Below are 26,637 nucleotides of genomic sequence, written 5' to 3' on the forward strand. Positions count from 1 at the left end.
AAGCCGTCAGATTTATTTAGGCCTATTCCAAGGTTGATAGGCTACTACCGGAGAGAACAAAAAATGACCACATCAGACAGTGCATAGCCTGCATTCCCCTGAGGAACAACTCCACACAACTTTATACTTTATAATTAATTAACAGACGGATTTTTCTTGTCTACCTACTGAAGGCCGTATCATATTCATATGTTTCATTAAAAAACGTTGACTTAGGCTTATGAAAAAGATTAAGATATATCGCAGACATTATTTAAACATGACAGACGGAACTCTGGTCTAAATGAACTCGGTTCACGATATGCAATATAAAAAGCATCTACCCATTTAGGCATACTTTCAACGGAAATAATTTTGCTAACTCATGGTGAACGAAGACGTTTATAGTGGGCGTTGCTAAAAGGAACAAACACTGAATTCAATTCTGCAATCTGTGTTCGGACCGAACCAGACCGGACCAGAATTCAATCTTGTATTTTTCGAAATAAATTCGACGTTCAGCGGTGGGGTAAGTGCATTTCACAATGCAAACCACAAATCATGTGGAATGAGGCGTGTGTGGTTGTAGCAGTAGCCTATGTTTGTCGTGAGTCATTTCGCTTTGAACACTTTGAACGGAGTTACATTTTTGAATCACGTGATTCATTCACTTATTTATTTTGTCAGAATGTGGCGCATTTTTGGCACAGTAATTCCAAAACTATTTTAACCTATGTAATAACGTAACATTTGTGGCTAATTTGTACTTTTCAAGAGTCTAAAAAGATATTTATTTTGCACGGAGTTTCGTGTTTACACTGTACATTTAGCATATTTCCAGTTTGGCTAGACCACTAAAATGTTCTCTGTGGTTTACATGTAACCAAAAACTAAACTAGACAGAACGTTTTTTTCGCGATAATCTAAAGAGAACCAGAACAGAACGTTCCGCAATAGTTATTTTCAGAATATTTTATAACCAAAAACGTAAATTACCAGAACGTCCTGGGAACCAAACATGGTTAGCTGGATAATTCTAGTTTTTGAAGACTCTATATCTTTGTCAAAGTTCCACATAAGAAAAAAAAAAAAAAAGAAAAAGAGGAAAATAAATATGGCAAATAGAGTTACCATTTGATATAGATTATCTAGAGTATAATATTAATGTATTATTAAGATTGCTCCATCTCATAAAAATCATGATCGCATGATTGGATGTCAATGCACAATTGTTTTTAATAAGTTACTTTATTGATAATCTTTTAAAAAACATTCTGTGTTCATCATTTATTTTTTCTTCACAATTTTTGAAATAGAATAACCAACACACTATCACAAACATTTAAAAAAGTTTTAGTAAAGGCATGCAGTTTGTTAATACATTGCTGGGAAATGTGGGATTATATAGGTTCATTCCCTGCTTTCCTTTTATGAACAGATGGCAAATGAAGCAAAACCTTGTCCATGTGATATCGGGGATACGATTGAATATGGAGGTCTTGGAGAGGAAGTTCAAATCGAGCACATTAAAGCTTATGTGGTGAAGCCTCAAGCATCAGAAAAGGCCATTATTGTAATTCAAGATATTTATGGATGGCAGCTTCCAAACACTAGATACATGGCTGACATGCTCTCAGCCAATGGATACATGTGAATATCTGGTTTATATTGTTATAAATATTACAATTGTTCAGATATCCCTGTTCTTACTTGATTATGTTGCATTTGCAGTGCTATATGTCCAGATTTCTTTGTCGGAAAAGAGGCGTGGAGCCCATCTCAAGACTGGTCAACATTTCAGCAGTGGCTTGAGGATAAAAAGCCTACAGACATCAAAAAGTACAAGTTCAACAAACTAAATGTTCTTATCTGATGCACTTGACCATGCATTTAAAAGGAGAGACTGAACAATCTTTTTGTTTTCTTAGGGAAGTGGATGTTGTATTGATGTACCTGAAGGAGCAGTGTGGTGCAAAGCATATAGGTGTTGTCGGTTTCTGTTGGGGTGGTGTTGCGACACACTACATTGCTCTTCAATATCAAGAAATTAAAGCTGGCGTCTCTGTCTATGGTATTTGTTGCATCTATGAACAGTCTCAGGATACAGAGAATATGTGTCAATATGCTGTCTGCAATCTGTACTTTATATAATTAATTTAATTTACCCAGGTATTGTCAGAGAGCGGGAAGACAGGTTTGATCTCAAGAGTCCAACCCTCTTCATATTTGCAGAAAATGATGCAGTCATTCCAATTGATCAGGTAAGATGAAGTCATTTAAAAAATTTTGTGTATATATCTGATCAGGCATAATATTATGAAGTGAATAACACTGATAATCTCTTCATCAGGGCACCTGTTAGTGGGTGTGATATATTGGGCAGCAAGTGAACATTTTATCCTCAAAGTTGATGTGTTAGATGCAGGAAAAATGTGCAGGTTTAAGGATTTGAGTGAGTTTGACAAGGGCCCAATTGTGATGGCTAGACGACTGGGTCAGAGCATCTCCAAAATTACATCTCTTGTGGGGTGTTTACAGTCTGCAGTAATCAATATCTATCAAAAGTGGTCTAAGATAAGAACAGTGGTGAACCGGCGACAGGGTCATGGGCAGCCAAGGCTCATTAAAGCATTTGGGGAGCGAAGGCTGGCAATGCTCAGCTAGGAAACCTTGGGTCCTGCCATCCATGTGGGTGTTACTTTGACACGTGCTACCTTCCTAAGCATTGTTGCAGACCATGTACACCCTTTCATGGAAGCGGTATTCCCTGGTGGCTGTGTCCTCTTTCAGAAGGATAATGTGCCCTGCCACAAAGCAAAAATGGGCAGGAATGGTTTGAGGTTTTGTCAATCCAATCGAGCATCTGTGGGATGTGCTAAACAAACAAGTTCGAACCCAAGAGGCCACACCACACAATTTACAGAACTTAAAGGATCTGCTGCTAACAACTCGCTGCCAGGTACCCCAGCACACCTTCAGGGGTCTAGTGGTCCATGCCTCTATGTGTCAGGGCTGTTTTCGCAGCTAAAGGTTTAGGTGGACCAATACAAAATTAGGATGTTATGCCTGATCAATGTGTGTATATATAAACTATATATATATATATATAGAGAGAGAGAATGATTTGTGCAAACTAAGCTTTGCATGACAGGAATATTTATATAAATATATATTTCCTTATAGTTCTGATTTATTGCTGCCACAATAAGGATGATATGACATGGATAATGTGCTTTATTTGATTTATAGCTCAATTTAAGTATAATCAGATCATAATTCTCTTAAAAATGGTTACCGGTAGGTCTAATTTCAGCTCTTAAGAATGAGAAACAATAAATGGGGTTAAATGTAATCACTGTATTACATAAACTCATATCAGGGCCATACACTGTGCACAACATTTAATGTTTATTGTTCTCCTTTTCACCAAGGTGACCACACTAGAAACAAGACTGAAGGAAAAGTGCACAGCTGACTTCCAAGTGAAAATCTTCCCCAACCAGACACATGGGTTTGTCCATCGCAAAAGAGAAGACATCAACCCAGATGATAGACCCTACATAGAGGAAGCCAGGAAAGATATGATCAACTGGTTGAATAAGTACATGTAAACTGAAACTGGTGAAGGTTAAAAATGTTCTAATGACAAAGTGTAATAATAAAAAGCAGTCAATCTGAAAGCTTTTGCAGTTCTGCACTTGTAGTTTTGAATAATAACACCTTTTTTTCAACTCAAGATAGAAAAATAATAAAATAATTCTAATGTCAATGACAACCAAGAGAAATCTGAAAACAAAAGTTTATTGATCACGTCGGTACTACATTGAACTGCATCAAATGATAAATAACAGTACAGGTTCGACAACACATTCCTTTAGAAGTGCTTGAGACCGCTCATTTCATCACAGCTCATTCTTCAGGCTCGCCGGGGCCCCTGACGTCATCAATCTTCAGAATCATCTTGACTACTTGAGTGGCCAGAGAAATCTGTTGTTTCTTTCCAATGAGTGTCTCGATCACATGCTGTTTCTTCATGTCTGCAAAGATTTAAGTCAAATATAAGGCCAAATATATTTTATGTATCAGTCTAACACCCCATAGAATCCATTACATATAATATTAAAACTAAAAGTACTGTTCAAAAGGTATTTTTCCCCATAATATAATTAATACTTTTATTCAGCAGATGCATTAAATTGATCAAAAAAAGTTTTTTAATTCATAATGCCCTTTTAAACTTTATAATCAATGAATCCTTGGAAAAATATATTTCCACGATTTCCACCAAAATAAGTGGCATAACTGTTTTCAATATTGATGAGAAATGTTTCTTGAGCAGAACATTCGCATATTAGAATGATTTCTGATGGCTCACGTCAGATTTCCAAAATTCACTTTTTCCGAAAAGACATAAAAATATAATATAATTCATTACTTTAATTAATTTCTCTATTCTGTATTTTAAATAATTATATTTTGAGAAGTATATTAAAGAGGTCCATACCATTTGTTGATAAATGCAAGCAGTCAATTCCAAGTGCAGTGTTGTTTTCCTTGACTTGTCGGGCTCTGACCTCAGTCATCGTCTGAATGGGGTTCAAACCGCTGTTCTCTGCAAGTGCCATAGGGATGACCTCCAGAGCATCAGCAAACGCTCTCATAGCATACTGTTCCAGAGAGGGGCACTGGAATAAAGGTATAGCATTTTAGAAATAAGCTTAACCAAAACCTCAGAATGTTAAGTACAGATGATGGTAAAAATACCTTATCAGCTGCCAAGTTGACCGCAAGAGCACAGGCGATCTCTGAGGCACCGCCACCATACACTATTCGGTTATCCTTTACAAGGTTACGGATGACGCACAAAGCATCATGAAGAGCTCTCTTTGCCTCTTCGATAATCTAAATGATTCAGTTGAATAGGCAATGGAGATCACAAAATTGTAACCATGATACAAAAACAAATTTAATATCTTGGAGGCAAAATCCTAATTTAGCATTTAAAACTCCTTACCATTTTGTTCCCTCCACGGATGAAGATTGTCACGGCTCTGGAGTTCTTGCACTCCTCAATAACCAGCATTTTGTCTTTAGTGGTCCCAAAGCAGATTTCCTTCACCAAACCAGCTGCGCCCAACTTTTCTGGGGTCAGCTCACTGAATCGGGGTACGATACGTCCTCCGGTAGCAATTGCGATGAGCTGGAAATGTTTGTATAAAAAATTCTGTTTGTTTATACCCTAGCATTCAAAAGTCTGGGGTCTAGAAGTTTTCCATTGAAAGGAATACTTTTCATACCTAATACTGTACTTTTATTTAGCAAATGTGACTCTAAAAACATTTATAATGTTACAAAAGATTTGTTTTAAAGAAATACTGCTTAAGTAATGTGACAACAATACTGTATTTGAAAAATAGAGGGCGTGGCTTTTCCTCCACTTGCAATCCATTGGATCAAAAAAGTAGACGTTCCATTCAGCTCGCTGTCAAACCTCACAACAGACTGCAGTTGGAAGAAATGCTCTACCTAAAGCCATTGGCTCTGGTTCTAACAAAGCTGTCAAACTGATGTCATCAAACAAGGAAGGCCATTCCAGAGGGGAAGTACAATTTCAGATTTAGATTTTTTTGTACAACTAATAATGTGTGCTTATAAAGTAAATAGGGTCAATTTTGACCTCATGCTGACTTTAAGCAGCACAATTAATTTTACCATTAATAACATAAAATATTACGTGAGAACAAATCAGCTTTTAAACAGTAGCGTATTGCAGTGCAGTTTTTACAAACCTCAATCTCAGGTCCACCGACCCAGCGGACGGCAGGAAGCTCATTCTGCAGGAGTAAGTGATTGGCCTCGTCGTCAAATCCCCACTGGCAAATGGCAAGATTTGCCCCAGTATCTTTGACCTTTAGGAGAAGTGATGGAATAGGAGGGAAAAAAAACTAAATAAATTTCTACGATCAGTGATATTCATTTATCATTAAAATCAAACTGAGGATGCAATGCATTTTAACCTGCCCTTATCATTTCAGAATATTTATAGCCCTAAATAACTATACTGATGAGGGCTGTCATGGAGATTGAGAAAACATCATTATAGATAATTTTTGTTATATTTTACACAATTATATAAAATGTGAAAAGACCTTACAAACAAAGAAACTGATTATATATATTTAATATACTTAATCTGCCAATGTAAAATAAAACTGCTATTAAATCTCCCTGAACCAATATATCTTTCAGACAAATTTCCTCCTATTTTATAGCTTTAGAAAAATACACTGAAATACAAATTATAAATACATATTTAATAATGTACAATATTACATATTCTTACACATTAAATACAAAAATAACTAATTAAGACAATATCTCTTAGTAAAGTACAAAAACAGAAGAAGCAATATACAGACCTGTCGAATCATTTCCTCAAACTTATCCTTCTCGTACTTCTGCAGAGCTTTATAGTCCTCCACTGAGGTCACGTCAAGCTTATGCTTGGTTTTGGGCTTGGGTGGCTCAAACGGGCAGGTGAGGATGGCAATTTTTGTGTCTCTCAGTACCTGGAGGAATATATAAAGCATAATTATTAATGAAGACCTTACACATGATGTCATGCATGTGCAATCAGAAAATAATATTAACCGTAAACACAAACCTTAGGCATCTGAGGGTGACTGAACTCTTTGTCCACAATAACACCTTTGATGAGCTGAGTGTCCTCTAGTTTACCACCAACTTTCCCTTCCACTTTAATGAGCTCAAAGTCGACATCCTTCCTTTCCATGTCTGCAACTGTGAGGATGGCATTCACAGCAATCTCTGCCATCTGTCTGTGGCACCGGTTAATACTACAGACCAAAAAATTGATCATTTTAATGATAATCTTTTACAGTAATCACAGTAATCACAGTAATAAATGGTTAATTTCAAACTAGTTACAGAGACTCACACTTTGGACCCTAGCGTGGTCATGGCTGTCTGAATAAGAGGCTCTGTGTTGTTGGGATCCACTGGGAAACTGTCACCAATTTTGTCGAGCTCCTCGATGGCAATCTTTGCGGCCTGGTCATAGCCATCGGCGATCCTGATGGGGTGAATGCCTCTGTCTAACAGCTGCTCAGCCTGTTCCAAAAGAGCTCCTGCCAAGACTACAGGGGCAAACATACACATTAGACCACAAAGCTGCATGGAGTAAACAAGAAAAATGCTTTAAACTAACAAAAATATAGCACTTTTGAGATGAACTTCAATATGGTACATATTAAAATGTCTAGTTGTCTACTACTATAGCTTACAGATTTCTTTTTTTTAAATGACTCAAAAGTCTGGGCTCTATAAGATTTTTCAATGTTTTTGAAAGAAGTCTCCTATTCTTACCAATGCTGCATTTATTTGATCAAAATACAGTATGAACAGTAGCCTAGAAATCTAGACGCACCCTAGCGGCAGCAAATCTAATTTACCAAGAGTGTCGTCTAGCAACTCTCAATTCACTTCTGAGCTGTAAACTCCAAACTCTGGTCAGGCCAATCACATCGTGTATAGAGTCGGTGGGCAGGGCCTAATATAATGACGGCCAAGTTGCACGTGCATCTAGTAAACACAGAAACTGGCGAACGGTGGTCTTTCGATTCAGCTTTGACCGCGACTCTGGAAGACTTGAAGTTAAGCTTTTCTCTGAGAAAATAAAGAACAGCACTGAAGTCATTCTTAAGAGGGGAAGATGTGTTCTGAATTTTGCCGACCGGATACGGTCAAAGTTTAATCTTTATACGAGCTCTGCTTCACCTTCATTACTCTGGTTGGTTGTAGCGCTATCCAATTGTGTGCACGCCGTGCAGAGGGAGTTTGAAAGACAACCGTTTATCCCGCCCCTCAGATTGAGCCCTGTCTATGGTGAGTTTCCAGACCAAACACCTTGATGTGGGTCTGGCTTGTCAGGCTATATGAACAGCACAATTGTGAAAAATAACTGAATTAAAATACCTATTTTATTATTTTAATATCTTTTAAGACAACATATTCCTGTGATGGAAAGCTGAATTTTCAAAAGCCATAACTCCAATCTTCAGTGTCACATAATCATTCTAATATGCGGATTTGCTGCCCAAGAAACATTTCTGCATACAGTTGTGCTGATTTTTGTGGAACCTGATGACACCGGCCCACATGGAAGAGGTGAGCCAGAGCGCGTTTCGGTTGATCTCGAACACGGTTTGCATGCAGTGTGAGCGCTAACAGCTGTGCGCTACTGTCATCATTCTACACTTTTCGATTAAAGGGGGGGTGAAATGCTGTTTCATGCATACTGAGCTTTTTACACATTTAAAGACTTGGATTCCCATCCTAAACATAGACAAAGTTTCAAAAACTAATGTTGGACGTTTGATGGAGTATTTCTGTGTTAAAAATACTCCTTCCGGTTTCTCACAAGTTTCGGCAAGTTTTTTTCGAGTATGGGTCTATTTGACGTTAAATAGAGCGGAAGGTCCTTGTATGGGCTGTACAGGCTCTTCTCCCGGAAGGGTGCGCGCGCGTCACTAGAGGGAGAGAGAGGAAATGCACGCTGTAAACAGTCTCTCAGCTGCAGATCCAGTCGTCCGTGAACAGTTATGTGGCGCGCCGTGCTCCACTTTATTCCTATGGGTGACGTCGAGCGACTTCAGCACAGCATTCCGGGAAGGCAGCGCTGCATTTGAACCGATTTGAACGCAGAAATGACGGGAAGCTTCAAGGCATCGCTTCAGTCGCGTCGCAAAGTGGATTTCCACGGTCACTGCTGTCACAGGACTTCACCAAATCATACCAAAGAAGTGTGTTTTTGACAGAGCGGTCCTGCTTTGGAAGATGCCGGTGAGTAAATCAACTTCAAATGTCTCTGCTATTGGCTACCGTCGCATGAGTAAACATCAGTAAACGATACGATCGCGTGCTTCGTCATTCAAATGCGCTAACGGTTACTCCATTGTTGTTCTGTATAACGTTACACTAGTCTGACTCTGACGTGCAAAACCGTTTTGCTTGCTACCTCTAAGGTCTAGTCACATACAATAGTCCATAAACCGAATCATGTCCTCATAAACTGCACACAAAGGCCACTAAATACAGTACATACCACAGAGACGGACATCCTGATGTTGCCGTTTCTCCTGTTCAATTTATTTCAGCCTCAGATTTGATTGTGGATCATTATCTGTATTAGCTGAGATAGATGGGTTTCTCCACGCTTGAGGACGTCACCGCTTTGCGCGCTCATCATTCTTTAGCTCCGCCCACACGATACGCCTCCAGGCACTCGGTTTTTTCCGGAAAGACTCGGTACAGCCCATATTTCTTTTATAAATATGATAAAACTAAAGACTTTTCGGAGATATGAAGGATGCAATACTACTCTATAGGTACTCAAGATTGACATGAGATTGACTGAAACTGAGTGTTTCACCCCCCCTTTAAATCAAGTATTTAGGTTTATAACGCTCCAGGTTCTCACCTTATTGATTAACATGAATTGTAGTTTGTGAGTAAAGGTGTATATTTCTCCATCAAAGTCAGCTGCCTCCATAATAATCTTCTGATACGAGTAGTGCAGTCAAGTGAAAAAAAATCACTGCGCAACATAAATTATAAATCTATTAGGCAGTCTATTAGAGAAAGCGTTTTTTTTCTGTTCTTCTTCAAAACAAAAAATTAGGAAAAAAAGTGTGCGGTACGTCAAGTGTGAGTGCACGCCAGCGAGAGCAAGGGAGGGGGGACAATTGTGCTTGGGGAAATACTTGACAGATAAGTGTAATTTCATTACTTAAACTGAATGCATCCCCATAACGCTGACTATCACTTTATGTTAACTTGTGCTGCTAGTCGGTTGCATATGGTATCGAAAAAAGTATTGTTAGGAACCAGTATCGAAACTGGCACCGGATCGAACATTTTTGAAAAATACCCAGCCCTAAACAAATGTATTTACTTTTGATCAGTTTAATGCATCCTTGCAGAATAAAAGTATTAAAATCACAATGAAATCAAAATTGACCACTTATTTTTATGGAAGACTGCAGTATTTTATATACAGCAATATAAATATCTGGGCAAATTTTTTTAATCATGTGCCCTCGTAATCTTTTTTTTTTCAAAATAACTTCTTTCTCTTGCAGTAATGTCTCATCTATTCTCTGAAGATGTGCTCACTGGCACAAGGGTGAAACAACCTGTCACTCACATGACATCACAGCAATAGCAAAGATTGTTTGAGAAGCCATTTCACTCGGACAGATGTGACAAATAGGGAAGAAAAGACTATCATCCACAACCTCAAATAAGAGGATTCTATATGAAATAGCTGACTAGAGAACATGGAAAGAAATATATTTAGAGACTAAAAACTACTAAAACAACCTTTATGCATATGCATACAAATCTGAACAAATTATGAAGAATACAAAATTTACCCACTGAATTTTGTATCATATCAAATATTCAAACGGTTGTGAATCAGCAGATAAATTCTAATCGCAAATGTCACTTGATTTCAGCAGTTTGCCAGTTTGACATGCGATCTGAATCATGATTCATGACCGTTTGAATCTTAATTTGAGGAACACGGAAGAGAAGACAATGCTGAATAAAGTCGTATTTTTTGTTATTTTTGGAACAAAACCTATTGTCGACGTTTCAAAAGAGTCTAAATAACCAACTGATGTCACATATGGACTTCTTTGATGATGTTTTCATCACCTTCTGGACGTGGACAGCAAGTGGGCATACACTTACATTCAAAGGACAGAAAACCCATGGAAGAAATCTAAAATATCTTGTTCCGAGGATGAATGGAGGTCTTATGGGTGTGGAACGACATGGGGGTGAGTCATTAATAAAATAAATTTTATTTTTGGGTGAACTAACCCTTTACTCAACAAACATGCAGGGGGAAATGTGTGGAGTCCGATCAATTGCAAGCATTAACCGGATATTTTGTTTAGTCAGGAAAAGGGAGGTGTCAAGGAAACGCAAACTCACCAACAACACCAGTGGTTCCATCTCCAATTTCATCATCTTGAGACTTGGATAGTTCAACCATGAGCTTGGCAATCTGATGTTCGACATCCATCATGCTGAGAATTGTTGCACCATCATTGGTCACAGTCACCTCACCATCCCTATCCACCATCATCTTGTCAAGTCCTGTAAGCAGTTTTCATTAAATAAAAACCAGCAAGGGATGGACTAGCAAGACTACGTGCAGAACCTAGGACTTACCATTTGGCCCCAGTGATGTTTTCAGGGTGCCTGCAACTGCTTTAGCTGCCATGATGTGAGACTGAAACGGACAATAACAATATTACAATAAAATATATGCACGACATTACAGATAAACATATCATGTTGTTCTGACACAGTACGGTGCTTTACAATCAACTAAACTCTTGATATGATTCTTGGCAATAAGCAAAATATGTAGTTTGCGTGAAAAAGTCAAGAGACAGTTAAATAAAACTTATGAATAAAAACTAAATATCCTGTTTTATGTCTTGCTGTTTGTGCATCATGACTCAACGCAGCTAGAGGAAGCACATGGACCATCCGCTGCTTGACATGAGGCGCATTGATTATTTATCGCATCAGACAATAAAATACGCACCAAAAAAGTATTTCGCTCTATGTCAGACTATGGCAACGCACATTGCTATAAGTCACCGCTTAAAACATGATACAGTTTGTAGTTTCCGGGATTTTAAATATGATTGAATGCACTGTTAAAAAGCTCAGAGAGCCGCTAGCCCGTTAGCTTTTGTACCTTCAGCGCTTCCAGGCCAGTCAAGCGAGATTTCTTGTCCTGGTCCTTAATGATGAGGAAAGGCCTTCCATATTCATCAAAAGCAAGGGTCCCAAGTGCGGACATGTTTAATCTCCAGCCCAGTGAAATGCACAGCTATATAAAATGATTTTATATAAGAGAGTTTAAACCTCTAGCCGTGCACCTCGCCGCGCGGATCTGCCGGCTAATTCTGGAAGAATCTTGGGGCGGGGCGGACGAAACCAAGTGGAGTATGTCATAACATCCACGGCATTTTTGGGTAAATTTTATAAGCGTCACACAGTCATTAGTTAAATTAAAAAATGCAACAATTTAAATTATAAAATCATTTAGGAAAGAGAAAGGAAGAAACATCTACCCTTTTTTTATTTAAGTATATTAATGGTTTATCCTACTATCGCGATAACTCCAACAAATAACGCGAGTTCAGCCACAGATTTATATTCCATAAAGATTGACTAGACATGTTGAGGTCTGTGATTGACTAGTGTATCTTGTAATTTACAAGTTTTTATTTCTGCAAGGCCATGTGCGAGTCCACAGTAACGTATATCCGGTTACCTAATCCACCAGTTCATACCACCTACTTATGAAAGCATAGTGAGGAATTCAGTACACAATTTCGTTGTTTGACAATCGCCAAAAAACTTGAAGAAGAAGAAGAAGAAGAAGAAGAAGGAATTCAGTATGTTTCTCGGAGTCGGCCGAAAACGTGTTTGGAGTTGTCATTTATAAAATCAAGGTAAATTTTAATATTTGAATCAATTTAATCCCACTGCTCACATTTTACATTTGCGAACAACATTTTTTTTTGTAAACTTTGGATAGTCGAGTTGATGTATTTAACACAGGACCGTCAACTACAAATGAAAGTGCGGACTGTTTTGATTTCTTTGTTATGTTTAGTTGGCTTATGTAAATAGTCACATGATCGGAGCTGTTAAATTCCAATTTACACATATGAAAGTTTATGTTTTTGATCTATAAACATATGGATCAGTGGTTTTCAAAGCCTGCACATGTCTCCCTTATTAGACACACCCTATTTAGTTATTGCACTCTACTAAGTTAACGAGCTGATGAGTTGAATCAGGTGTGATAAATGGGGGAGGCTGGGGTGCCCCCAGGACAGGTTTGAAAACCACTGATATAGTTCATATTTAAATAAATATAGTATTATTTAGTTATTTGAAAATAAAAGGGCACCCTTGAATTGTTTTAGGTGCAGGACATAATAAAACAATCAGCTGGTCTGTGGCAGAACATAAAATAAGTAAATACAATCTCAGATGAACAACAACACATTACACCATGTTATTATTTATTTAACAAAAACTAGGCCAACATGGAGAGTCCATGGGTGACAAACTAAGTACACCCTTACTGCTTACATATGAAAAAGAGGCCAATTAACAGTCAGGCACTGCTAATCAAAGGCTTTTGATTAATTGATCATTAGCAAGTGTGATCACTTCTATAGAAGCAGAAGTTTTGGCAGTTTGCTGTCATGAACATTCAAGTGTCTGTTAACACAATGCCAAGGAGGAAAGACATCAGCAATGATCTTAGAGAAGCAATTGTTGCTGCCATTAATCTGAGAAGGGTTATATGGCCATTTCCAAACCATTATTCTACACAGAGAAATATTATTCACAAGTAGAAAACTTTCAAGACAGTTGCCAATCTTCCCTGAAACGAACGTTGAAAACCAAACACAGCATATTAGTACAAACATACACATACCAACAGGCAAGCATGGTGGTGGAGAGGTGATGATTTGGGTTTGTTTTGCAGCCAAAGGAGGACCTGGGCATCATGCAGTCTTGAGTCGACCATGAACTCTTCTGTATTCCTAGGGTCCCTACATGCAAACCGAAGCATTGAGAACTTTGTAAGTGTACAAACAGTTTAATAAGAAGATACTTTATAAACATAGTGCCTTACGCGTTCACGGACAGGCACCATCTTGGAAAACAGTCTCGACGAATCGATCCACGAGCGCTGTTCTAAGTGAGCTGGTCGATAGGAATTAAGTTTGTGAAATGTAATAACATGGACATTTTTATTTTTATTTATTTATTTTCTCTGTTGTGTTCAGTGTTTTCTTCCGGAAACAACAGACCATATGAGATTCCAAGTCACAGTTCATCACTTAGCACAGCGTTCATGGCTCGATGAGTCGAGACTGTTTTCCAAGATGGCGCCTGTCCGTGAACGCGTAAGGCACTATGTTTATAAAGTATCTTCTTATTAAACTGTTGTACTCTTACAAAGTTCTCAATGCTTCGGTTTGCATGTAGGGACCCTCATTATGCTACTATGTTAGTGTGAGGCTATTTTTAGCCTTATTAGTGGTATTAACTAGCGATTTAATTTCACTACTCTGTGCCCCATAGACTAGTGTTATAAGCTAATCTGTTTTTAAAGATAAAACTCTTTACATTCGATTTCGATGAAAACGCATCCCAGAGAACGATCTACTCCACCTGTTAATTACCCCTAGGTTCATTTCTCACCGGAGTTGTCCATTAATGAACCACCCTTATGTCGTTCCACACCTGTAAGACCTCTGTTCATCTTCATAACACAGTTAAAAAATTTATATTTAGTCCGAGAGCATATGGAAGTGTAGGCACACTATACTGTCCATGTCCAGAAAGGAAATAAAAACATCATCAAAGTAGTCCATATGTGACATCAATTAGTTAATTAGAATCTCTTGACGCATCAAAAATACATTTTGTTCCAAAAATAACAAAAACTATGACTTTATTCAGCATTGTCTTCTCTTCCCTGTTTGTTTTCAATCCTCAAATAAAGATTCAAACAGTTATGAATCAGTGAATCGATTCATTAATGACATCAATTTCATTTTTGGGTGAACTAACCCTTTAAGGTAAGCGGCCTATACCATGAAGCCGGTTTAGCTGACTAGCTATGTTTAAGCTTAGTTTGTGCCAATCCTGGGTTTTAGGTACCATTAAAGTGGTCAGAAGTAACTTGAACTCCACGGACCACGGCTAACCTGGGGCCTATTGCACAAAACTAGGATAAGGGATTAAGCTGGGATATCTTGGTGATCCTGATTCCTGGCTCAAATTATCTGCTAATATACAGTCATCTTTTATTATCGTTAACATTCTTGGTGTAGGTGTGCCTTCAGGGTACTTTTACACGACAGCGGTGTACTATATTGTGCATACAGATAACAAGATCACCAAGATATCCCAGCTTAATCCCTTATCCTAGTTTTGTGCAATAGGCCCCTACTCCAGGGCAGGTTATGTTCTGGATAAGAGATCTCAAATTAAAATTGGACCAATCAGCTGTGAGCAAAATGACACATCTCTGATGCAATGAAGTCACTCCCCCTGTTTCTACTCCAAATGAAAGGTCACCACATAGCAAATGTTTTTAAAGACTGAAGCGTTTGGCTTTTAACAGTGCTTAATAATAATAATAATAGATATAACATTTATGTAATTTATTTTTGTAACCCGTAATCAATTACACGTATCATTTTAGTTAATCATTAATAGGCACTTACTTAATATTAATATAAATAACCTATATAAAGGTAATCAAATAAAACTGACAACGTGAGCTTAAATGTTCAATTCTCTCTCTATATATCAACTAAACTAACTTCATAACTTTTACTTGCATTGATGTAGTAAGATTTTTCTTTAAGTTTCTTTCATAGATGGCTCTTCTTGCTGTGTAAATTTGTTTAATATTTTTCAATCATGTAATAATCTGCAGAAGAGAGAAATGAATCTCACTGCTTCTCTTGTGTTAAGTGAATGCTCCACTGATCCACACCATGTGATTGGCTGTTCACTACTGATGTCACAGCTAAACTTTTAGCCTGAGTAAATCAAAGCCTGGGTTGACAGAGAAAGCTGATGAGTTTAACAGAGTTTGTTAAACTACCATCATGGTACAGACCCCTGCTAATGACCAGATGACCTGACACTTAAAACCATAGAATTCAAAAGGGTGTTCTTTTTCACATTACTGTATACAGTCCACTCCATTATAGTATACAAAGCTTGTTAGTTGACCCCAAAATTAGAATTCTCTCTTTTATTACTTTTCCTCATGTCGTTCGACAGCTGTAAGACCTCCGTTCATCTTCAGAACACAAAATGAAGATTTCATTTCAACAAAATAACTTAATTTGTGTTCCGAAGATGAACGGAGGTCTTGCGGGTCTGGAACGGCATGATGGTGAGTAATTAATGAATAATGAACTAACCCTTGATAAAATTGCCATATAAACACATTGTTAAATATAAACACAGAACTTCATTTTAGAATAAGCAAAATACTAATTCACATTACAGTTAAAAGAAAGAAAAAAGTAAATTAAATATAAATGCTTATAAAAATGATTATTACAACACTGATAAAAAAAAAACCCCATATAACTATTTTAGTTCATTGTTTATTAAATAAAATGTATACATAATATTTTATAAAAAAAGGAATAATAACACTTTTAAATTGTTACATTTTCTCAGAAAAAAAGGTACAAAAGCTTTCACTGGATGCGTTTACATGCACTCCAGTAAGCTGATAAATCCAAAAAATCAGCTTATTGAAATAATCAGTTTTCCCCGTTTACATGCAAACCAGTAAACGGACAATGCAAGTAAACCGCGTTTACATGACTATTTATAAACCGGGTTATTTCCTTGTAGTGCCGTCAAAAATAATAATGTCTGTATACCTGACTCTGAGTTTTTCAAATGTTACGTCAGTTGTGATGTTAAATAAAGCGTGCACCATATTAGTGGGAGAGTTACGGCTCATATTATCCCTCATCAGTTCCAGATGCAGCGTTTTGACTGAATCTCTTCTACTTCTGCTGCATGAGAAAAGAGAACACATCTTTACAATTTTCTGGGTCTTAAAAGAGTCTGCGTTTGTGATATATGTCCTTATTTCATGCTAAACGGTAGCTCGCTCTATCTGGAGGATGCGTTTAAATCTGCTCTAAGTTTGCGTTTTTGTCACCTATCACACATGCGCACTTCAATAAGCCGACAGAAAGCGGGTTAATGCGTTTACATGCAGCGCGGAATCGGGGTAAGAGGCAAAAAACTACCTGTCCCGACCAGTTTATGCTTACGGCATTTATGAGCTTACTCCGATAAAAAAAAAAACGGGTTGACGCGTTTACATGACCATGTTCATTGTCGGCTTACTGGGCATAATCGGGTTAAGAACGTGCATGTTAACACACCCATTGAGACAGTATCCTTTCAAAAGGTTCTAATATGCCCACATTAGTGGTAAATTGGGTACAAAGGTATGCCTTTTGAAAGTGTAATGCTTCAGTGACAGCTTTTGTACATTTTTCTGAAAGTGTTTTCGCAAAATGCAGAAATGATTTTCAACATTTTACCTCCCTTTGTCTAGCTATCATAATATGCCGTGTGAAGTTGCTGCTCGCTTCTTGATACTGTATGGATCTCAGCGCGGTCAGGCTCAGTCAATAGCTGAAGAGATCTGTGAACAAGCAGCTGAACATGGATTTACAGCTGACTTAAGCTGTCTGAGCAACCAGGACAAGGTATTTCTTTATCATTACTTTCATGGATATCAAATCTTAGACAGTCACATATCAGAACTGACTGATGTAATAACTTGTGAATTCCCATGCATCTCCAGTACAACGTTGACAGAGAAATCCGCCCAGTTGTTTTTGTGGTTTCCACAACTGGTGATGGTGATCCTCCAGACACTGCTCAGAAGTTTGTGAGAAAGATCAAGAATAAATCTCTGCCGCACGACCACCTTTCCCATCTGCGTTATGCACTGTTAGGTAAGATGATCTTTCTGTTATGCAAGCGTGAGCTCCTCCCATGAGCACTTTTTCATGCTGTTATATGTGCAGCTCTGGGAGACACAAACTATGCAAATTTCTGCAACGGGGGCAAGACCATTGACAGATGTCTGCAGCAACTCGGTGGAAAACATTTCTATGCCACTGGGCATGCAGATGATGGCACCGGGTAAGCATGTGTGTTAAATAACAATCTAAAAAAAATCTGATATATTGCCATGTCAAATTCTGGGACACTTTTCTTTTTAGACTTGAAGTAGTGGTGGATCCTTGGATTGAGGGACTCTGGGACGCTCTGAAAAACACATTCTCCAACATGTCTGCTTCAAATAAGCAGGAAGCTGCCCGAAGTGACTGTACACAAGACAATAATCATAAAAATGCATCCGGCCAGGAAAAAAACAAGTCAGATCTAGAAGTTGATTTTCATCTTTTAAAGCTGAGTGAAATAGACTCAGAAAATGGGAAAAGCGTGACATCTGACAGCAGTGATGCAGAGACCTGCTCTACTACATTGGTTGCATCTCTGAAGAAATCTTTACCACCGTTGTCAGAGTCTGTTCTTAATGTTCCTGCTCTTCCCGCTTCATATCTAGAGGTCATTTTGGAACAGGCATCAACTGAAGGGGTATGGACTTTCTGGAAAATCAATATTTATAAAGTATAGAGATTAATCTTCAATACCAATTCATGCAACATGAAAGAGACATTAGTGATTCTTGAATAAATATGTTGGACAATGAGGGCATTTGAGTAAAAAAAAAAAAAACCCACATATATTTTTTATTATGTCTATTAATCTACCAATTAACATGCTCTGTTCACAGGAGGTTGTCCCATCTGGTAAAGACGGTTACTGTGAAGTGCCCATTTCAAAAGCAGTTCAGTTAACTCAAGATGATGCAGTGAAATCTGCCATTTTACTGGAGCTTGATATTTCGGTAAGCAGATATTTTTTTCAAGTAGGGATGCTCCAATATTACAATTCTGGCTAATTTTGAATACTAAAGTAATTCTTTTTATATAATTGTTTTGACCAATAACAAATAAATGCAGAGAATACGTTATTGCCTTAATATGCTGCCCCAAAAATAGTTAAATCACTTTAAATGCTACAAGTGAATTCAGTCATCACAACATTATTAGTATTCGTTAATGGAATTTGCAAAAGATTACATTTAACAGTTATAAAAAAAAAAAATAATTTATATATATATATATATATATATATATATATATATATATATATATATATATATATATATATAAAATATAAAAATATAGTGAGAGAGATAAGTATTTGAACACCCTGCTATTTTGCAAGTTCCCACTTAGAAATCATGGAGGGGTCCTAAATTGTCATCCTAAGTGCATGTCCACTGTGAGAGACATAATCTAAAAAAAATCCAGAAATCATAATATTTACTTTTTTTAAACTATTTATTTATATGACACAGCAGTAAATAATTATTTGAAAACTGGATTGGAGACCTCCTGGGAAAACCAGGTTGCTGCTGGTAGAGGTGTTAAGTGAGGCCAGCAGGGGGCGCTCACCCTGTGGTCTGTGTGGGTCTTAACACCCCAGTATAGCGATGGGGACACTATACTGACAAAGAGCACCGTCTTTCGGATGAGACGTTAAACTGAGGTCCTGACTCTCTGTGGTCGTTAAAAATCCCAGGATGTCCTTTCGGAAAAAGAGTAGGGGTGTAACCCCGGCATCCTGGCCAAATTTGCCCATTGGCCTCTGTCCATCATGGCCTCCTAATCATCCCCCTCTCCTGATTGGCTTCATCACTCGGTCTCCTCTCCACCAATCAGCTGATGTGTGGTGAGCGTTCTGGCGCAATATGGCTGCCGTCGCATCATCCAGGTGGATGCTGCACATTGGTGGTGGTTGAGGAGATTCCCCCTTTCAATGTAAAGTGCTTTGAGTGCCTTGAAAAGCACTATATAAATCGAACACTATTATTATTATTATTATTATTATTATTATTATTATTATTATATTACCATGACCTTTTATATATCAAAAGCTCAAGGGAAAGTTGATTTCTAAATTCATCACCCCTTTAATGTTAGCTTCACTTCCTGTCTCCTGAGACGCTTCATCTGATCGAGTTTTGAAGGCAGCATAAGTGTATCCTTCGCTGCCTTTGATATCTTACAACCCTGTGCTTTCCATTCGTGACAATTGAGCTGGGGAAAAAAGATGGCATCCGAAAGTTGGTCACTGGTCAGTTTTATGTGTAATCTACATTTTTTGACCATTTTCCACTTCTGATGTTATTTCTAGTGATTAACTAGTGTAGTAATTATATATTAGTCTCTCTATTTTGCTGTTGATCATTGTACTGTTACACTGTCTGTCCAAAATCAGTTTTGTGAGGTGCCTTAAAGAGGTGGTTGCATGCGATTTTTACTTTTTTAACTTTAGTTAGTGTGTAATGTTGCTGCTTGAGCATAAACAGTATCTGCAAAGTTACAGCGCTGAAAGTTCAATGCAAACGGAGATATTGTCTTTTAAAGTTACGTCAGTTTATTGCCTACAAAAACGTCCGGTTTGGACTGCAACGAGCTTCTTCCTGGGTTGGTGACATCATAAACCCTTGCTAGTCACCGCAGATTTGACTTCTGCTTGTAATAGTAAGGGGCGTGGTGTTTCCGGACAAACTGTGGTTGACACTTCAGCCAATAAAAATACATGAAACTACATTTGGCCATCTAACCAATCTAAGACCATTGCATTTTAAAGAGTGATGGGCTTCATAGAAGCAAACAAGCCGTTCAAAGGACAGTGGAGACAGCGGTGTGGAATAAAGGTCAAATATAAGAAGAATACAGCGTTTAAAAAAGACGTATTAAGACGTGTTATATTGGGCCCCATAAACACAACCAAGCCTAGAAAAAAAATACGGAACCACCCCTTTAATGCACAAACGCAGCCTTACAAGTCATTGTCTGATAAAGGTTTTCGGACGCAGCCTCTCTCTCCGTGCAGCCCTCGCTTAATACTTATTATTCAACAAGAATGTGAAATTGATAAAAAGTAAATAAAGATTTATATTGCTGGAAAAGATTTCTATTTTGAATAAATGCGGTTCTTCCTAACTTTTTATTCATCAAAGAATCCTGAAAAAAGTCTCATGGGTTCCAAAAAATATTAAGCAGCAGAACTGTTTCCAACATTGATAATAAATCAGCATATTACAATGATTTCTGAGGATCATGTGACACTGAAAACTGGAGTAATGATGCTGACAATTCAGCTTTGTCATGATAGGAATATATAATATTTTAAAGTATTATTAAGTATATTAAAACTTTATAATATATATATTTTTTTCCCCTGTATTTTTGATCAAATAAATGGAGCCTTGATGAGCGTAAGAGATTTATATATAAAAAAAAGTTACGTTTCCAAACTTTTGACTGGTACTGTATGTTCAGCAATGCCTACTCAAAAGTTAAGTTAATGTTTTTTCAGATCAGTCAAACAGTCCTGTAAAACATGTATATATTTTCCTCCAACCAAAAATATATGTCTTGTTCTCTGTGTAAGGGTTCACATAAATGTTGTTTCTCCAGGAGCAGGATGTTGCTTATCAGCCTGGAGACTCCTTTGACATTCGCTGTCCAAACAGAGCTAGTGAAGTTGAAGAGTTGCTGCTCAGACTGGATCTGCAAATGCAAAAGAATTGTTCTGTTCAGGTCAACTTGCTTAAAAACAGCAGTAAGAAAGGTACACAATCATTGACACCATGAACATTCTCCTCAAACTGTGCTAGTAAAGAGATAAAATAATGTATTCTGCCCACAACTCAGAGAACTAGATTAAGATTGGACAACCTGAAATGTTGAATAAATACATAGCCAGTTTATTTTCTTTTACAGCAGCGACGGTTCCACTTCACATCCCACAGAATGGCTCTTTGCTGTTTATTCTCACCTGGTGTTTGGAGATAAGGAGCATTCCAAAAAAAGTAATTTTGTGTTAACTGTATTTAATGTTATAGTTTCTGTGCCGTTGAAGTTCTGAACCTTTGATTTAGCACTAGCGCTTACTTTATACGCAACGGTGCTTTTGATGTACTGGAGAGAAGGATTTGTTTAGCTTTCATGGTCTGTGATCTGTAGTCTGAAGTTCCTGGACAGACCCTGTATGCTGTTCTCGTGTGCTTTCAGGCGTTTGTGCGAGCGTTGGCGGACTTTACTTTGAGCAGTTCAGAGAAAAGAAGGCTTCTAGAACTGTGTAGCAAACAAGGCTCTGCAGACTACAACAGCTTTATCAGGGACAACAACATATGTGTCCTGGATCTCCTTCAGGCCTTCCCATCCTGCCTTCCTCCACTCAGCCTCCTGTTTGGTCAGTAAACACCTGTGATCTTCTATGAATTTACTGGAATGGGGATGTCTTCTGCATTTCATACACTTCCTATCAGTATATGCAGTTCGCATGGTAAATGTGCCTGATATTTGATAGTACTTGCAGTGCTGGTACCACCAGGTGGCAGTAACACAACATCAGATCAGAGGTCCAGCTCAGTTTTTTTGCTCTCCTTTAAAAGGCGAAATACTGTTCTTTAACTGCAAGTACACCCTCTGAAAAAATACATTTTAAACTTTGCAATAGCTGTATTGAAAGTCTTACCAAAGCATATCAGGGCACACAAGGAGAACGATGAGAAATTTACGACATATAAACAAAAAAATTTATGCTGTTAGTCAATTCAGATAAATTATCATGAACTCATAATAAATTTGTAATGATTGTTTTCAAAAAAAAATTGGAACTAAAGAACTAAGATTTCATTTGCATTCATTACAACATTACTATTGTCTTTTCTGTAACTTTTGGTCAGGTTAATGCATCCTTTCAGAGAAAAAACAAACATTTGCTGTCCGGTAGTGTAGGTTTTGCACACTACGGAAAATCAATGTGCCATGTAATTGGCTTTGTCAATACAAATATGATATTTTCTCATTTTAAACCTTATATAATCTTTTGAACAATATTTTGGTGGGATATGTTATTTTGGAGGGTTTTTTTTGTCATAAAGTAAGCCTCTGTTGTGAAATGCAATAAAACTCTCCATCAAGGTGAGAAATGTGCAGTCACCTTGATTTTGAGAAATGGCTGTTATAACTGAAATTATTTATGCATCCCATACTTGAGATATAGAGAACTGCAGGATAATCATAATGCAGTGATCCTCGCTGATTTTTGCGGATGTGGTCAGTTGATTGTTGCATTGGATGTATGTTTTAAGTTTTGATCGGCACGAATATTACTGCGACTTTAAGGCAAATTAAGGATTAACATGGTCATTCTCCGTGGCACAAATTGACAGAGATGCTGGTTCAGCAGAGTCTGACAGCACATTCATTTTATTTCCTAAATCACTCTGCACGGCTGTGTTCTGACAGTAAGATCATTGTCATCAGTCAAACTCCTGACTTTCAGGCTTTTCCGACATTAAAGTGCAGAGGGTTTCCAGCAAAACACCATGTGCCTTTTTGATGCATTTGTTTGCGCTGACGAGAAGCTGTAATTGCAACAGCTGCTCACTGTATTGAATGTTTGATTGTAATTAATTGATAATATTTTGGACCTTCAGCATCCACATATGGTGTGCTTGAAATTAATATTTTCAAATTGATTCATCATTTCAGTGAATTGAAGAAAATGGTATGGCAGTTTTTGACTAATGAAGGGGAATTTTAAACGCTTTATTTGAGCTGAGAAACGGATTGCATGTCAAACTGCTGAAATCACGTGATATTGCCGATCCAAATCATGAATCAATACACTGATTCATAACCGCTTTAATCTTTATTTGAGGTTTGAAAACAAATGCGAAAGAGAAGACAATGCTGAATAAAGCCGTAGTTTTTGTTATTTTTGGACCAAAATGTATTTTCGATGCTTCAAGAGATTCTAACTGATGTCACATATGGACTAATTTGATGATGTTTTTATTCCCTTTCTGGACATGGACAGTATAGTGTGCATACAGTTCCATACACTCTCAGACTAAATATAAAATATCTTAAAACTGTGTTCTGAAGTAGGGATGCACCGAAATGAAATTCTTGGCCGAAGCCGAAACCGAATAATAATGAAATGCTTGGCCGAAGGCCGAATACCGAACGCGGTGTTTCGCATTTTTTCCATTTATTTGGCTTTTTTTTTTTTTACCATTACAATAATTAAATAGTAAAAATTTGCTTTTTACTATTTTGTGTTGCTTTTTAGAGAAATAAATCAAATAACAAAAATACAATTTCAAAATATTTATTTAACACTGATTTTTTTTTTAACATTCCAGCAGATATTATACAAACTAAGCACAACATAACTTAAAATAAATAATTAGTAAAATAAAAAATATATTTTTATTTGGCCATCTTAGAAGCCCCCCTTCTTGAATAGCCTATGTTAGGCCTATAACTGACTGCTGAAAGAATGTAACTCTGTATGTCTACAACAACAAATGTGCATTGAATAGTGCAAAAAATGTGTCTGAACCCACAACAAATAAATAACTGTCCTAGACATAAGCCTACTTAGCCTACTTCTTCAGGAAAAGTGGCAGGTTCTTCTTTATGAAAAGTAGCTTCTCTGCTTTCTCACATGAAAGTCAGTTCCTCTTCTCATCGATGACATGAGATGCAGCACTAAACAGTGCTTCCACACTGCTGACATGTTTGCTGCATAAAGCACGCAGCTCTCACTCTACGTGGGTTACTTTTTGATCGCGTCATTAAAAACGTCATTGTTCGGCCAAAATTATTCGGCCTTTTTACTTATTCGGCCGAATGCCGAAAGTGCTTTTTTTGGCTATTTTCGGCCGAATAATTTCGGTTGCCGAACATTCGGTGCATCCCTATTCTGAAGATGAACGGAGGTCTTACAGTTGTGGGACAACATTAGGTTGAGTCATTAATGACATCAATTTATTTTTTAGATGAACTAACCCTTTAACTTTTCATTGATTACATAGACTGAACTTGCTTTTAACATAAAGCTTGTCCTAAAAAGCTTTACAAAATGAAACTCTGTGTTGTGAATTGAGCTATTCTGAGAAATTGGCTCTCTATAGATAAACTCAAGAGGCTTGGGTGACATCCAGAGAGGGGATGCCCTAAAAGAGAAACTCAAACACATTCGAATAGCCTCAAGGTCACAATGCCATGTCCTTTGCTTTATTACAGAACATTTGCCAAAGCTTCAACCCAGAGCCTATTCTGCTGCCAGGTAAGAGACCTTGTTTCAAACACCTGTGTTTTATATTTGGACACACAAATTAAAGCAGAGGCATATCCAGGTCATTATTTCTGTCTCCATCCTGCTTTGATGTTGTGTGGTTTATTATAGACAGACATGAATTCAATGCATCACTTACTCTTGCTCGATGATACTCTATTTGTTGTGATCAAAGTCAAAAATTGGATACAAAGGACATGCCTTTCAGAACCGCCTGCCACTTTCATTTGTTTTCTGCCCTTCTCCTTCGGGTTGTAAGTGGTCAGGAATCTACACTAATGTTTTCTGTTCAGTACGCTGATGCTGGTAGAATACACAGAAACATTAGGGCTATGAAATATTAAAGTCCGGTCAGCAGGGGTCCCCAGGGCCCGATACAGGCAGGCCATTAAGAGAGAGATAATGAGGTCCACCGGCTTGCTCATGTTCAGGGTTGGTTCTGGATTGTTAGCACTTAGTCTCTTATTTTTGTCTCGTTCCTCAGCTCCAGCCTTCAGCACCCTGGGAAAGTTCATTTCGTGTTCAATGTTGTGGAGTTCCCTGCATGTTCCGAGCATCCAGCGAGGACGGGGTTGTGCACAGGCTGGCTGGTTGATCACGTCTCCTCAATCTTACAGCCCCTTGGGACAGTACCGGCTTCAGAGTGTCTAGGCACATCAGCTCTGCCGAAGGTTAGCACTGTAGGCATTACACATTAGCAAACCCCTTCACCTCCAAATTAGCTTTTCACAGTCCCAGGGAGGATTTGGGCTGAATTGGGTTGTTTGATTGAGGTAAAAGCTGGGCAGAAATAAGCTCTGGAGAGAGGGTACTAATCCTTGCAGCAGAGAAGAGCAGAACACAACCTACAACATATAACAGCTTTTGATTTAGATGCTATCTACAAAATGTATGGTACTGGGTTTGTTAAGGTTAAATAGATGTCATGTGTGGAGGATTACAGAGTATAGGCATCCCATCACCGCTTTGAATTGATTGGCTCTAAATGTCATGTCCAGGTACATGTCAGAGCTCGTCCCAGCAGCACCTTCCACTTACCCTCCGACCCCTCTGTTCCTGTAGTGATGGTGGGCCCTGGGACAGGTGTGGCCCCCTTCATTGGATTTCTCCAACAAAGGTACATCTAGAAGGTGTAATACAATGCTTTTTTCACTCTTTATTTTTTCTGCTATATTTTAGTTGTCATGAAATTTTAAATGGTAAAAGCAGTATGAAATGTATAACACTTTTGCGCGGATTCCAAAATTCGGGCTGATATCAGTAAGCTGGTGTTTATGTAATGGCGATATTATAATTTATACTACTTTGTTAAAAAAAAAATAAAATGCAAAAAATGCTAATTATTATTAAATTATATTAAATCTTAAAATAAGGAGCAGAATTAATAAAGTTAGTAAGCATCCCAATGCTGCTGAGAGCGGCGTTTTAGATATTTGCTGTCTTCTCAATAAAAAAACAAACGGCAGTTAAGAAAGCTTTTGATCATAGTGATGTGGATGTTTTCCGTGATCTCTGTAATTCGGTGGTCCTGTCAAGAAGAGATGCTGCAATCAGGATTTTTGCAGCCACTACAGATTTCTTGTCGTTATGATTGGCCGTTCCCGATCATTTAACTTTTTTTTATTTCTCCGATAAAGTAATACCACTTATGTTGCCTTGGTTATATTATTTACATTAATGTTGTAATTAGTTCATTTGAGAATCATATACACTGAATGT

At 37.7% G+C, this 26,637-nt stretch overlaps 3 protein-coding genes across 4 annotated transcripts in view; 2 read left to right on the forward strand and 1 right to left on the reverse strand.

Moving 5' to 3' along the window:
- The first annotated feature begins 370 nt into the window (after nucleotides 1-370).
- On the forward strand, nucleotides 371-3,659 carry cmbl (carboxymethylenebutenolidase homolog (Pseudomonas)). Of its 2 annotated transcripts, none has more exons than XM_067435211.1 (6): nucleotides 371-508; nucleotides 1,418-1,629; nucleotides 1,711-1,818; nucleotides 1,908-2,050; nucleotides 2,149-2,240; nucleotides 3,411-3,659. In XM_067435211.1, the coding sequence occupies exons 2-6, from the start codon at nucleotides 1,418-1,420 to the stop codon at nucleotides 3,588-3,590; spliced, it is 735 nt and encodes a 244-aa protein (XP_067291312.1). In that variant the 5' UTR covers nucleotides 371-508; the 3' UTR covers nucleotides 3,591-3,659. The 2 variants fall into 2 exon arrangements, with proteins under 2 accessions (XP_067291312.1, XP_067291311.1); XM_067435210.1 differs by lacking the exon at nucleotides 371-508 and adding an exon at nucleotides 510-586.
- A 105-nt stretch (nucleotides 3,660-3,764) lies between these two features.
- Nucleotides 3,765-12,005, reverse strand: cct5 (chaperonin containing TCP1, subunit 5 (epsilon)). The gene is made up of 11 exons (XM_067435208.1): nucleotides 11,780-12,005; nucleotides 11,242-11,302; nucleotides 11,002-11,166; nucleotides 6,938-7,136; nucleotides 6,644-6,836; nucleotides 6,399-6,548; nucleotides 5,769-5,888; nucleotides 4,994-5,179; nucleotides 4,744-4,881; nucleotides 4,484-4,664; nucleotides 3,765-4,016 (listed from the first exon to the last, which is right to left on the reverse strand). The coding sequence occupies exons 1-11, from the start codon at nucleotides 11,882-11,884 to the stop codon at nucleotides 3,889-3,891; spliced, it is 1,626 nt and encodes a 541-aa protein (XP_067291309.1). The 5' UTR covers nucleotides 11,885-12,005; the 3' UTR covers nucleotides 3,765-3,888.
- Nucleotides 12,006-12,344: 339 nt separating this feature from the next.
- The window catches only part of mtrr (5-methyltetrahydrofolate-homocysteine methyltransferase reductase), a 45,778-nt gene continuing 31,485 nt past the window's right edge, over nucleotides 12,345-26,637 (forward strand). The window contains exons 1-12 of the mRNA XM_067435112.1: nucleotides 12,345-12,542; nucleotides 17,225-17,378; nucleotides 17,477-17,630; nucleotides 17,703-17,820; nucleotides 17,901-18,279; nucleotides 18,479-18,592; nucleotides 21,240-21,393; nucleotides 21,546-21,634; nucleotides 21,837-22,017; nucleotides 24,867-24,909; nucleotides 25,403-25,589; nucleotides 25,917-26,035. Coding sequence (XP_067291213.1) covers nucleotides 17,235-17,378; nucleotides 17,477-17,630; nucleotides 17,703-17,820; nucleotides 17,901-18,279; nucleotides 18,479-18,592; nucleotides 21,240-21,393; nucleotides 21,546-21,634; nucleotides 21,837-22,017; nucleotides 24,867-24,909; nucleotides 25,403-25,589; nucleotides 25,917-26,035 — 1,682 coding nt within the window. The 5' untranslated portion in view covers nucleotides 12,345-12,542; nucleotides 17,225-17,234. The remainder of the gene's footprint in view (nucleotides 12,543-17,224; nucleotides 17,379-17,476; nucleotides 17,631-17,702; nucleotides 17,821-17,900; nucleotides 18,280-18,478; nucleotides 18,593-21,239; nucleotides 21,394-21,545; nucleotides 21,635-21,836; nucleotides 22,018-24,866; nucleotides 24,910-25,402; nucleotides 25,590-25,916; nucleotides 26,036-26,637) is intronic.

This window comes from Pseudorasbora parva, chromosome 24, assembly GCF_024679245.1.
Source record: "Pseudorasbora parva isolate DD20220531a chromosome 24, ASM2467924v1, whole genome shotgun sequence".
In the NCBI taxonomy this organism is placed as follows: Eukaryota; Metazoa; Chordata; class Actinopteri; order Cypriniformes; family Gobionidae; genus Pseudorasbora; species Pseudorasbora parva.

Bases quoted from the DNA above. Each gene is read 5' to 3' on its own strand.
- cmbl (XM_067435210.1), top strand. The intron at 1,819-1,907 runs GTACAAGTTCAA...TTGTTTTCTTAG, and splicing joins AAGCCTACAGACATCAAAAA to GGAAGTGGATGTTGTATTGA. The intron at 2,051-2,148 runs GTATTTGTTGCA...TAATTTACCCAG, and splicing joins AGCTGGCGTCTCTGTCTATG to GTATTGTCAGAGAGCGGGAA.
- cct5 (XM_067435208.1), bottom strand. From the start codon at position 11,884: ATGTCCGCACTTGGGACCCTTGCTTTTGATGAATATGGAAGGCCTTTC. The intron at 7,137-11,001 runs GTGAGTTTGCGT...TTGCCCCTGTAG, and splicing joins TGGAACCACTGGTGTTGTTG to TCTTGGCAGGAGCTCTTTTG. The intron at 4,882-4,993 runs GTAAGGAGTTTT...TGAATCATTTAG, and splicing joins TCCGTGGAGGGAACAAAATG to ATTATCGAAGAGGCAAAGAG.